This window comes from Garra rufa, chromosome 17 (assembly GCF_049309525.1).
Source record: "Garra rufa chromosome 17, GarRuf1.0, whole genome shotgun sequence".
NCBI classification, from domain to species: domain Eukaryota; kingdom Metazoa; phylum Chordata; class Actinopteri; order Cypriniformes; family Cyprinidae; genus Garra; species Garra rufa.
The window spans coordinates 4,833,794-4,848,107 of record NC_133377.1 but is presented as its reverse complement, the minus strand read 5'-3'; the positions used below and the strand labels follow the sequence as shown (position 1 = coordinate 4,848,107).

The 14,314-nt window shown below is 32.6% G+C and overlaps 2 protein-coding genes across 2 annotated transcripts; both read left to right on the top strand.

Moving 5' to 3' along the window:
* Nucleotides 1-6,729: 6,729 nt before the first annotated feature.
* Nucleotides 6,730-10,346, top strand: mrpl53 (mitochondrial ribosomal protein L53). Its single transcript, XM_073822472.1, has 3 exons — nt 6,730-6,843; nt 9,970-10,082; nt 10,169-10,346. Exons 1-3 carry the CDS (start codon nt 6,752-6,754, stop codon nt 10,285-10,287), a joined length of 324 nt encoding a protein of 107 aa, XP_073678573.1. The 5' UTR covers nt 6,730-6,751; the 3' UTR covers nt 10,288-10,346.
* A 1,987-nt stretch (nt 10,347-12,333) lies between these two features.
* On the top strand, nt 12,334-14,040 carry fabp4a (fatty acid binding protein 4a). Its single transcript, XM_073821732.1, has 4 exons — nt 12,334-12,490; nt 12,669-12,844; nt 12,925-13,026; nt 13,817-14,040. The coding sequence occupies exons 1-4, from the start codon at nt 12,418-12,420 to the stop codon at nt 13,868-13,870; spliced, it is 405 nt and encodes a 134-aa protein (XP_073677833.1). The 5' UTR covers nt 12,334-12,417; the 3' UTR covers nt 13,871-14,040.
* Nucleotides 14,041-14,314: the final 274 nt, after the last annotated feature.

Below are 14,314 nucleotides of genomic sequence, written 5' to 3'. Positions count from 1 at the left end.
AATCAGTTTACTTTGTTTCAGGATTTTTTGATGAATAGAAAGATCCAAACATCAGCATTTATCTAAAATAAAAAGCATTTGTAACATTATACTCTACTATTCAAAAGCTTGGAGTCAGTATAATTTTTGGGAAAGAAATTAAATAAATTAATACTTTTATTTAGCAAGGATGCTTTAAATTGATCAAAAGTGATTATAAAGACATTTATATTGCTACAAAAGATTTCTATTTTAGATAAATGCTGTTCTTCTGAACTTTCTATTCATAAAAGAAACCTGAAAAAAATTCACTCACTGTTTTCAACATAATAATAATAATAATAAATGTTTTTTTGAGCAGCAAATCAGAATATTAGAATGGTTTCTGAAAGATCATGTGACTGGAGTAATGATGCTAAAATTTCAGCTTTAGATCACATAGGAATAAATTACATTTTAAAATATATTCAAATAGAAAACAGTTATTTTAAATAGTAAAAATATTTCAAAATTTTACTGTTTTGCTGTACCATGGATAAAATAAATGCAGACTTGGTGAGCAGAAGAGACTTACAGTACTGTACAAAAACTTTTGACTGGTAGATGAGCTAGTTTGTTTTTCGAAGTGTGTTTTGTGTCACATAACTTGCTCAACAATAGATTCTTATGGGTGCCTTCCAGTCCAAACAGCTGATAAAAACATCAGAACAATCAATTAAAGCTGTTGTTTCTAGCTAAAATGAGTCCATAATCCATAACGCTTCCACCAGTGAGAAAGTCCATCCCCAATTTTTGTTTGAAACAGTTTTGGACATTTTTTGCTTGTAAATAGTGCTTGACCTGTGTATATTTCTCTCCTGATTCTTATGAAACAACTTTTCACTGGTTTATAGCAAGGATCTTTAACCCATCTCAGCTTTTTTTTTTTTCTCAAATTGAGTGCTGCATTTTAAAGGAATAGTTGACCCAGAAGATGAGATTTATTTTTTTTTTTTTGGAGTGAATTTTGTATCACATACCTTCTTCAACAATGGATTCTTATGGGTGCCTTCAGAATGAGAGTCCAAACAGCTGATAAAAACATCACAATAGTCCATTAAACTGTTGTTTCTAGCTAAAATGTGAGTCCATAATCCATAACTCTTCCTGCAGTGGGAAAGTCCATCCCTGTATTTGTTTAGAACTGTTTTGGACCTTGTAAATGGTACTTGACCTGTGCATATTTCTTTCCTGATTCAGATGAAACAAATTTGTATTGGTTTAGAGCAGGGATCTTTAACCCTTCTTAGCATTTTTTTCAAACTAAGTGTTGCATTTTAAAGGAATAGTTGACCCAACAGTGAAAATCTGATGAACAACTACTTACTTCAGGTCTTCTGAGAAGTAGATGAGCTAGTTTCTTTTTTCAGAGTGAATTTGCACCACATAACTTACTTAACAATAGATTTTTTATGGGTGCCATACGAATGAGAGTCCAAACCGCAGATAAAAACATCAAAATAAACCACAATCCATAATAACGCTCCCACCAGTGAGAAAGTCCATCCCTGTATTTGTTTAAAACTGTTTTGGACCATTTTTGCTTATAAATGGTGCTTGACCTGTACATATTTCTCTCCTGATTCATTGGTTTAGAGCAGGGATCTTTAACCCTTCTTGCATTTTATTTTTAAAGTGAGTGTTGCACTAGAAAAGAATCGTTGAACCAACAGTGAAAATTTGTTAAAAATTTACTTAGAGTCTTCTGAGAAGTAATTGAGCTAGTTTTGTTTTTTAAAATGCATCTCATTTGCAAAAAAAACTGCATCACATACAGAATGTCACAAAAGTGAGTACACCCCCTCACATTTACCTATGCAAACCGACTTGTTGCAGTGTGCAGCGTATGGTCTGAACACTGACAAGCTGATCTTCTACTTCTGCAATCTTTAAAGCAATGCTGGCAGCACTCATGCATCTGTTTTTTGAAGCCAGGTTCTGCACCTGACGCACAGAACGAGTGCTTAACTTCGTTGATCAACCCTTGCAAGGCCTGTTCTGAATGGAACCCATCTTGGAAAACCTCTGTATGACCCTGACCACTCTAATGTAACTCGGTTTCAGGGTGTTACTGAACCTCAAATCGCCTTGGCCATCTTTGTGGAGAGCAACAATCCTAATTCTTAAATCCTCAGAGTTCTTTGCCATGAGAGGCCATGTTGAACATCCAGTGGTCAGTGTGAGAGAATTTTGCTTAAATTTTACTTAATTTTAACTGCTCTAATACAAGATACACAACTTAGTATGGTCCAGTCAAGCAGACAAAACATAAACATGATGAATAGGACATGTGGCTTTGCATGGTTAAACAACATACTGCAGTTACTCACTTTTGTTGCCAGCTATTTTGACAATAATGGCTGTATGTTGAGTTATTTTCAGGGGACAGTAAATCTATACTGCTATACAAGCTGCACATTGACTACTCTAAAATATATCCAAGTTTCATTTCTATACTATTGTCCCTAGAGAAGATATACTAAAATTGTTGCTCACTTTTGTGACATACTGTAACTTGCTCAAAAATGGATTCTTATGGGTGCCATCAGAATGAAAGTCCAAACAGCTGATAAAAACATCAAAATAATGCATTAAGAAAGTCAATCCCTGTATTTGTTTAGAACTGTTTTAGCTTTTAAATGGTGTTTTATCTGTGCATATTTCTTTCCTGATTCAGATATTATGGATAGGGAACTTTTATTTTGGTCAGAAGAAACAGTTAAGAATGTCTTTATGGATTTGTTTCTTACAGGTGTTAATTGATTGACTGGAATTGTGTCGATTAATTGTGGATTATTGTGATGTTTTTATCAGCTGTTTGGACTCTTATTCTGACGGCACCCATTGGTGAGTAATGTAATGCTAAATTTCTCCAAATCTTTTCTGATGAAGAAACAAACTCATCTACATCTTGGATGTCCTGATGGTAAGTACATTTTTGGCAAATTTAAATTTTTGGTAAACTGTTAGTTTATGTTAGGCCTAATAATGTGTATGGTTTTATAGTAATGTATTTTCATACTTAAGATTCTTATCATTTTTATTGACATACAAATTCTTGAACATTACATTTTAATGTGACGTAGTATACGTTCATGTGAAAAAGATAGTGAAACATTCAGCTGACCACTGAGGTTTGACTTGGAGAAGAATTGTTGAATAAAGTTGTTATTTTTGCACAAAAACATTCTCGTAGTTTTGTAAAATTACAGTTAAGCCACTAATGTCACATGAACTATTTTAATGATGACCTTACAACCTTTCTTGAATGTGTCAGTTGCGTTTTCTGTCTATACAGGGTCAGAAAGCTCTTGGATTTCATCAAAAATATCTTAATTTGTGTTCAGAAGACGAACAAAGGTCTTATGGGTTTGGAATGACATGAGGGTGAATGATTAATGACAGAATTTTCATTCTTAATAGTTTGATGCATATTGTGTTTTATTTGCTATATATAGCTCAAAAGTAGTTTGAACAACTCAAAAGGAATATGCAGAGGACTGCAGGGTAGGATTATAGGACAGTAATAATAATAATAATATATTAGTATTCAGTTCATTCAGTGCCTGCTTCAGAACACATTACCCAACACTTGGTGTCTGACTTCCTGGGGAGCATCCAAAATTATATTTAGAACAAGAAGCAATGACAGCAATACCAAAATAACTTTTAACACACATTATAAAATGCTGACCCCTCCCTTGAGCTTTCTACCTTATTGTTTGTGCTTCAGTGCTTGTAGCTTTCTTTATTTTGGATTAAATGGTGGCAGGAGTATTCATTGTCATTGTTTCAGCAAGGAAAAGAGAAACTTGTTTTTAGAAAGGGCTTGATAGGAAGTTCACCCTTCAAGCTCGTGTCTAAATATAGTTTGAATGTGCGACCACAACTGTGCACTTAGTTGTTCAGGAAAGAAACCCACAGTCATCAGAAGTATGAGAGCTGGGCCTTAGTAAGAAACAGTAGTGCATATGTAAATGACAAAATATTTTTGGCACCATCAAGTCGACTTGTTAGTTCCTCAAAACAGTAACATTGATTTGTTATGGGAACAACTGCACGCTGACTCAGTGCTGACGATATGTGCACATTTCTCACTAGTGTGCACATTTATTTAGCTGTAGAAGTCTCACAGAAATAGCCCAGAGGTGGAGGCACAAATATGTTCATGATAATGTACATCATTTATATTGGTCTAATATAGCAGTTATATAGGCCTGTAAATAAAATGCAAGCTATTAACATGTATATCAAAATTATCTTTGTTAACTTTGTTTTATAAATGCCATGTGCTGGTTGAAATATTGTTCGTTTAACTGTTAAATCTGATCAGAAAACACTCATACACTCACAGTCATAATTTCAGTTTTGAAATGTGTTCAAAAGCTCAGCTCAGATGTTTTTCAGCATGAAATAACTGACTGCCCTTTTGTGTCAGAAATAGCTTCACATATTTTGTTATGCTTGTCAGATCAAGTGTTTAAACTCGTTATATACTGTAAATCGTTTCAGGACTGGCGGGACATTCAATTTAAAGTCTTTCATGTTTCTGTTCTTACAGCATCTCAAATTAAGGGAGTGTACAAAATGTCACAATAGGAGTATTTTATTAAAAAGTTATTACTGATGACACATCGTTGCCAAAGGCTGTAGTATAGTATGGTAGGGAAACTATCTTGATACTACATTAGGCCTTTGGTTGATTATTGATATAATATGGCATGATTTCTTCATTTTAACACATCAACATTGATGACAGTCCACACATTCTGAATGGGTGTGTGAAGGGAGATATAATTAAATCAATCTATGGAATTAAACTGAATGAACTCAACAGAAAATTACGTGAAAGGATCCTTGTGTGGTTTACTAAATTATGCACTATCCACTTGCGCCATCTACTGGATGTGCATCATGTTTTGTCAGTAATATGTTTTGCAAGCAGATCTTAGAACACACATATCATAACGTTGAGTACTTTTTGTAAACTATTTTTGCGATATTTATTTGGAACTATTTTTATTTCAGTCATGACTCACAATGAATCCCAGATAATATTCAGATAATTAGATTAAATAGATGTAATTAATGTGATGTAACAGAAACAGCTGCTTTTAAGGGAAAGGTACAGACAAGTAAATGTTATGTTCTAGGCAAAACAAAAATAAATAAATAAAAATAAATATTGACATAATAAGAATTTGATTTTATAAGATTTATTATAAGAATTAAAATTAAAGTTACAAAATTATATGTGAAAGCATGGCCCATATCTTTCTGAGCTTAAAGTTGTATGTTCTTCTTGGTAAAACAACAACAACAACAACAAAAACAAAAACAAATTGATTCAGTAAAAATAAATATATTAAATATTTTTAGAATTATAGACAAAATAAAATAAATAAATAAATAAATAAATAAAAGCATGGGAGCTTTTTGAGCTTAAAATTGTATGTTCTTCTTGGGGAAAAATTGCTTTGGTGAAAATAACTATATGAAATATTAAATATTGACATAAATATGGACATAATGTAAAAAATGAAAAAAAAAATGTAAAAATATGGGCATGGTCTTTTTGAGCTTGAAAATGTTCTTCTTGGTAAAAGAAAATCAATTGCTGATGTTTTTATAAATATTGACAAAAATAAATAAATTAATTAATGCACAGGTCTTTTTGAACTTACAATTGTATCTTCTTCTTGGGGAAAATATTGCTTTGGTGAAAATAACTATATGAAACATTAAATATTGACATAAATATTGACATAATATAAGAATTTAAATAAATAAATAAATATGCGAAAGCATGGACTCATGGTCTTTTTGAGCTGAAAATTGTATGTTCTTCTGGGGGGGGGGGGGGTCAATTGCTTCAGTAAAAAAATAAATATATGAATGATTTTTTAACTAAATATTGACAATAAAGAAAGAAAGAAAGAAAAGAAAGCACAAGTTCATTGTCTTTTTGAGCTTAAAACTGTATACTCTTCTTGGGAAAAAAATCAATTGCTTTGGTGAAAATAAATATATGAAACATGAAATATTTGTATAAATATTTACAAAATAAATAAATAAATAAAAACAAGGGTTCATATTGTTTTTGAGCTTGAAATTGTATGTACTTCTTGGTAAAAAAAATCAGTTGCTTTGGTGAAAATAACGGTATGAAATATAAAATATTTTATGAATAGTGACATAATATAAGAAAATAAATAAATAAATAAATAAATAAAAGCATGGGCTCATGGTCTTTTTGAGCTTAAAATTGTATGTTCTTGGTAAAAAAAAATCAGTTGCTTTGGTGAAAATAACTGTATGAAATATAAAATATTTTATAAATATTGACATAATATAAGAAAATAAATAAATAAATAAAAGCATGGGCTCATGGTCTTTTTGAGCTTAAAATTGGATGTTCTTCTTGGGGAAAAAATCAGTTGCTTTGGTGGAAATAAATATATGAAACATATTTTTTATAAATATTGACATAATATAAGAATTTAAATGAATAATTAAATAAATAGTTGAAATCGTGGGCTCTTTCTGAGCCTAAAATTGTTCGTTTGCTCTGAATGAAAAAAAAAAATACTACTTACATTCTAATTAACATTTTCATTCTAAAACAATGCTTTTGTATTTCTTCATAGTTTTTATTGCGCATTTGATTTCATATTTTACGTTGACGAGCCCGGCTGCATACGTCATCAGCAGGTGAAAGGTCATGTAGGGAAAGATGGCGGCGTCCAGGGGAGCAGTAGTGTTAAAGACGGTTAAGAAAATTATTGTACAGTTTTGCCCATTTGAATCTAATGTTCGCTCCACAAGGTAAGAATACCATACATACGTCGATTTACTTAATACTATCGTGGCTAATGCTGAACAGATGTAGTAAATCTTGTGCATATGAGCATGGCTTGATGATCAGATTTGTCCTCCTGTAACAGCGGTCATAAGGACGGAGAATAATATATCAATTTTACTTATGTGTGTTTCTCAGTTTATAGACATTTGGTTTCGGCGTTTACAGCAGGAATCGCCACTGCTGGACTGTTCTCCACACTCGACATTTAACATCATAGGAACAAAATGATTATGTGCGATAATACGCACATTGATTGTTAATCATTTTATGAACGTGCTTAAAATACAGTATAGAAATAGGATAAATCGTGATGCTTGAACTGTTTTATGTTAGTTTACTCATGTAAAAACTTTGTCGCCCCTCTCAGTCCAAACGCGGTAGTTGCAGCAGGCTGTCAAACTGTTTTGAACTATTATACCCGGCAAACACAGAACGTTCCCTTAACGTTCCCATATGGTTCCCATTTGGTTATTTTTTGGGGGGAACCAAATGAGAACGTTCTAGGAACGTTCCCTGTAGGTTTTCTTTTAATAACCTATAAAGAACGTTCCCAGAACGTTCCCTGCAGGTTATTTTTAGGTTTAATTTTACAACCTAAAAAGAACCTTTCCAGAACGTTCCCTGCAAGTTATTTTGAAGTTTTATTTTTATAACTTAGAGAGAACGTTCCCTGCAGGTTATTTTTAGGTTTAATTTTACAACCTAAAAAGAACCTTTCCAGAACGTTCCCTGCAAGTTATTTTGAAGTTTTATTTTTATAACTTAGAGAGAACGTTCCCTGCAGGTTATTTTTAGGTTTAATTTCACAACCTAAAAAGAACCTCTCCAGAACGTTCCCTGCAAGTTATTTTGAAGTTTTATTTTTATAACTTAGAGAGAACGTTCCCTGCAGGTTATTTTTAGGTTTAATTTCACAACCTAAAAAGAACCTCTCCAGAACGTTCCCTGCAAGTTATTTTGAAGTTTTATTTTTATAACTTAGAGAGAACATTCCCTGCAGGTTATTTTTAGTAGTCATAATCATGTAAACTAATTAAAACTTTGCAGATGATTTTGATTATTCTAATGTATATTTTTTTTATTATGAAAAAAAAAAACTATTTTTGCAGAATTTTATGTCCGAAATAAGCTTTTAACACAGTGTAGACATCAAAGTGGTCAAATCGCATTATAATGATAATATAATTTTATAGGTAAAAATAAGACAAGGTTATTACCAAGGTTATTACAAGGATATTACCATTATCTGACTGGTATTTTCGTACTATTCTTTCAAAGCATACTTTGTAGGCTGAGTCTACAGTTGGAAAATTGTATAGAAAATGATATGGGCCATTCGTATATATTGTGATGAGGTCATGTAGCATACTAATATTTGCAAAATTTTTTGCAAAATATATATACAGTATAGTTACTGTAGTTTTTTGTAAATAGCAATCTAGTATGTCAATTTCAAACATGCATTATATTAGGGCTACAACTAACGATTGTTTTGATAATCGATTAGTTGGTTGATTATTTTTCTGATTAATCGATTAATTTGCTTAAAAACTCCATTTTTTTATTTTATTGACAAAAATCACACTATACCACATTCTGCCCAATGTTCTTCAAACAAATGTGCCAACTGAAAGCTATGAAAAAACAGTTCTTAACAATTTATTAGACCACCTGTCATAATAAATAGAAAAGACAAATATCTGAAGAAAAACGTGAATATTTTTTTCATAGATAAGCGCAATAATTATAGCATTAGAAATAGCCTACTGTTACTAAAAAGCTTATGCATATTGGAGGACTAACCAATACAGAAAGCTAAAAAATGATTTTCGTAATCACCAATACTGTTAGTTTTGAACAGCAGTGGCACAAACCGTACATAATTTCTTAAACACCTTACATAAATTTGTTTTATTAAATTTGTTAAGCGTTGTATATAGTGAACATAGTTTAAATATCTACATTAAAAATAAAAAAGAATAGCTTAATGCAGATAATAAAGATCAAACTCAGTGTTAACCTACAGGTAAGAGGAATGTTCCGCAGGAACGCGTTTATTTTGATCAAAGTCACGTTTACTGTCATTTCTTTATATAAAAGGCGGCTATGAAGCGTATGATATTTGTATATAAGATAATTACACGCTGTTATCCCTTTACAATTCCTACTCTCCATAAATATGTGCACTACATGTTGTCTTTTAAACCTAAATTTAACATTCAACGACAGATATTTCAGCACAATGAATGTTTTTGCGCTGAGTATTAATTGTCGCCCTGTCTGTGCTCCTTCAGTAAAGATTTAAACTTAACACAGACTGTCAGGAGTCAGGACGGACTTTTATGCAAAAAACGGAAATGCTTGTGTGAATTTGTAACATTTACAAATAAGGATATGACTGTAAACTGAAAGTTTTCATGCTGAGGATGCAAACGAATCTTTCAAAGCGCCTCACAGGGCAAGCCTATTAGCTAAAAGTTTAAAATAAAGAATTCTCATGTTTTGGGTCGCTTGGATCACGTAACTCTCCTGCAGCATCTCATTCTGTTTCCTCCACTATTTTTAACTGCATTTTGTCCATAGAAATGCGTCATTCAGTGCTGTAACTTGACATGACCCTCTGAAGTTGTATGTGCACCGTGGGCGGACCCGATTAATCGATAATGAGAATCGTTGTCGATGATTTCCATTATCGATAATAATCGTTTTTTAATCGATTAGTTGTTGCAGCCCTACATTATATCTAAAAAACAGGATTCAAAGCAATTCCAAATTTGCTTTACTGGATCCGAATGGTGATTTACTGTGCAGTTATTCTAAAAATTTGGCAAAAGCTATCCGAAATGACTCTTTAATCTGTTTTGATGACAAACTGCCCCCTTCGTATCGATGACATATTTATTGTCAGCTGTCACGACAGTGGTTCTTTTCCCTCATTCCACAAGTGTTTGTTGCATAGATAAAAATGTACATTTCTGAAAGTATAATTAAAAGTGTAAATCAGCCACGCTCCATAAATGTCAGATCTCAAAAAGCCACTTCATTCCATCACATCCCTTGCATATCTTATGTCCGCTTCCTTCCTGCAGAGAGTTTCTCATCATGGTCGGGTCGGAAAAAGCCAGATCCACAAATATGAACTGTGAAGTTATCACAGAAGTAAAGCATGACCGATCAGAGCCTATGGTTGACATCACATTCTGTAAGTGACTAAATTGTAACTCTGATACCCTTGTAAAGGAGCTTACGGTGTCATTGTATAATGCATGTTGTTGTGGTCTTTTGCAGTGGATGGAGAGAGGCTGATGATGAAGGGATCCAAACTAACCACTCAAGAAATGCTGTCAGCCTTTCAGACTCGATGCAGTGCTAAAGATCCTCAAGCTAAAGCAGGAGACAAGAAGTAGTTTATTCTTTTTTTTGTATTTATATGTCCGTGGATGTGTAATAAAATTGTTATCCGTCATATCTTTTTGAGTTGACTCTCTCTTGGTCCTCCACTGTTTTGGTGGCATCTATATTGTAGCTCAGTACTGTCTCTACTTATGCACTAGCCCACAATGACAAATGCTAATTAATGCATAACAAGTAGTGCTGAATAATTTCTGGTGTTGTATCATTTTTTACAACCTACAAAATCCTGAAATGAGGTATGTTATTATGTACTTATAATTATTTTTAAAGAATAGTACACTACCAGTCAAAAGTTTTTGAACAGTAGGATTTATAATGTTTTAAAGAAGTCTCTTCTGCTCACCAAGCCTGCATTTATTTGATCCAAAGTACAGAAAAAACGGTAAAAATTTTAATATTTCAAATAACTGTTTTCTATTTGAATATATTTTAAAATGTAAATTATTCTGGTGGTTTCAAAGATCAATTTATAGCATCATTACTCCAGTCTTCAGTATCACATGATCCTTCAGAAATCATTCTTATATGCTGCTCAAAAAGACATTTGTTATAATTATTATGTTAAAAATGGCTAAGTAGAATTTTTTTTCAGGTTTCTTTGATGAATAGAAATTTCAGAGGAACTGCATTTATCTGAAATAGAAATCTTTTTTTAACATAACGTTATCTTTTGATCAATTTAAAGCATCCTTGCTAAATAAATGTACTAATTTCTATAATCCCCACGCAAAAAAAAAAAAAAAATAACAAATGCTTTTTATTTCAGTTAAATGCTGATCTTTGGATATTTCTATTCATCAAAGAATCCTGAAAAAAATGTACTCAACTGTTTTAAATATTGATAATAATAATAATAAAAATGTTTCTTGAAGAGCAAATCAGCGTGATCCTAGACCACAAAACCAGTCATAAGTAGCACAGGTATATTTGTAGCAATAGCCAAAAATACATTGTATAGGTCAAAATTATAGATTTTTCTTTTATGCCCAAAATAATTAGGATATTAAGTAAAGATCGTGTTCCATGAAGATATTTTTTTTTTTATTTCCTACTGTAAATATATCAAAACTTAACTTTTGATATAATATGCATGGCTAAGAAATTAATTTGGACAACTTTAAAGGCAATTTTCTCAATATTTAGATTTTTTTTGCACCCTCAAATTCCAGATTTTCAAATAGTTGTATCTTGGCCAAATATTGTCCTATTCTAACAAACCAAACATCAATTGAAAGCTTTTTATTCACCTTTCATATCTCAACTTTGAAAAACTGACACTTGTGACTGGTTTTGTGGTACAGGGTCACATATTAGAATGATTTCTGAAGGATCATGTGTCACTGAAGACATAATGTCACATAATGATGCTGAAAATAGCTTTGATCACAGGAATAAATTACATCTTAAAATATATTCATATAGAAAGCAGATATTTTAAATAGTAAAAATATTTCACAATATTACAGCTTTTGCTGTATTTTAGATCAAATAAATGCAGGCTTGATGAGCAGAAGAGAATTCTTCAAAAAACATAAATCTTACTGTTCAAAAACTTTTGACTGCTAGTATGCAGTATACAGTGCATACTACACAGTGTCCGGTAAATAGTAGGTTTTCATGTTCTATATCCATATATATACACCTACATAAGTTTGTAAGTAAATTTCAACGATATTGTGTCCTTATAAGCATGTTATTATGTAGTTATTAAACTATAACATCGTCTTGCGTGCAGTGAGTGACTGTGAGGAAAGTTCATCCTTTCGTTTCATTCAGGAAAGGTTTCGTCTCATATTTGGTCAAACACGTCATTCTAAAAATATTCAATTTACCAATGTGCATGATCTTTGTGACTGCTGTCCTCTGACCCAGTAAATGTTACTTGACCGTTTTTGTGGTCCGAAAAATGCGAACCCTTCCCCAGTTCTGAGGCGCGTTTGCGGGCGGGAGGTTGAGGAACTCCGCGCAGTGACGCTCGATCATCTGATTGGCTAGTGCCAACATGCACGTGCTGGCGGAGCTGTTGAAAAAGCCAGCGGTCATTCGATCAGATCAGATCAAATCTGAGCTTTGAGCTGTTGCTTGAGTGACAGGGAACATCATCACCTTCATCATCCGGAAAAATGGTTGACAAATTCGTGGGAACATGGAAGATGACCACCAGCGAAAACTTTGACGAGTACATGAAGGCTCTAGGTACGATTCAGTCAATTCATCATATGTCAAATATTTCCAAAAGAAACATCAAACCATTTTTTGTAGTTTTAACCTATGCATTATTAGTGTCACAAAAGGTTAGGATTCTCATACTGTTGATGGTCATTTATAAGGCGTCTCATGACTGAAGGAGGTGCATTTCTTTCTTTTTTTTCAGGTGTGGGTTTTGCTACTCGTCAGGTGGGAAACCGGACCAAACCCAACCTGGTCGTGTGTGTGGATGGTCAGGGGCTCATATGCCTGAAGTCGCAGAGCACCTTTAAAACCACCGAGATCAAATTTAAACTCAACGAGTCATTCGAGGAGATCACCGCGGATGATAGAAAGACTACGGTTTGTAACGGAACATTTGCAAGGGTTTGAAGCTGTTTGTCGCATGAAGTTAACGGACTCTTCTCTCTCTTTATCTGCAGACTGTGGTGACTCTTGAGAACGGCAAACTTGTGCAGAAACAGACCTGGGATGGCAAAGAGTCGACGATAGAGAGGGAGGTGACGGATGGGAAATTAGTAGCTGTAAGGATGCTCTTTTATTTACGAATAAAAGCTTATATTATTATGTTTACATTCTACAATACGTGTGCTAATGCACATTTAAAAGGGTTGTTGTTAAACTGCATTTATAGTCACAATAATCACATTTGAAAAGTTATTTGAAATTAAATCATTCCTACAGAAATTGCAGTTTGCAAAATTGTCATGGAAATAAATATTAATAGATCATTTATTAGTATATTCCGTATTATTTTTGTTATTGTTATTAATTATTATAAATTAATCATAATTCATTATTAGTGAGCTTTGTTATGATATTTTAAAATATTTATATTAAGAGAGAATGGGAGATATCAACAATCTTTTAAATGTTATGATATCTAGGGCCAGAAAGGTAATAGAAGCTTCTGCATTAAATATATTTTTGCAGTTCTTTTTCATTGTAAAATACTATTTTCTGCTAGAAATTTTGTCTTTGTGAGTGCAGATTTTATCAAATTTATAGACTTTATAAAATCTGTATCCAGTAAGTATAAATAGCTGAACATGTAACAGAAATTCACTGGTCCAAAAAATAAAAAAATAGTTGGAACGCTGAATATTTAACTGAACTGACTTAGTTTTAAAAGGTTTTTAAAGTGTTACCATATTATAATTTTCTCAGTTGTTCAAATATAAGTATTTATTGTGCACAATTAATGGGAGTAGTCTAGAATAATGCAAAGTAATGATTAACAACTGTTGTTCTGCGTTATATTTTCTGTATATTTTCTGTCCGGTTCATTTTATAACCATATTCCTCTTTTGGCAGAAATGCGTAATGGGTGATGTGGTGGCTGTGAGGACATACGTGAAGGAGGCATGAAGTTATCCAATCTGGATTTGAAGATGCCAGGCTCAGTTCAATGAGCAAAAAGCCAAAGTGAAACGTTATTTCTCTACTGAAAAATCTCTTGTTATTTTTGACACCAAAGCAAATGCATTTATTATCAGTCTTTATGGTGCTTTGAATAAAGTTGTTTTTATTTGCCTTCAGCTGAGTTGTGTTTTGTTGATCCCTGCTGTTTTGTCATAGGCTTAGTCAAAATGCATGTGTCAACCGTTACAAAAAACTAGGCGAGACATTTAACGTTCACAGAAAGGTGTGTATACTATATAGATAGATAATGATACACATCATAATACAAGGCTACGCCTTATAACGAGGTTTTCTGAACTTGAATTGCATTTCTATGCCACATCCATAAAAAAATCCCCAAGAAATTCCTAAATTAAAAAATATTTTTTAACATTTCACAACATGGTAAAG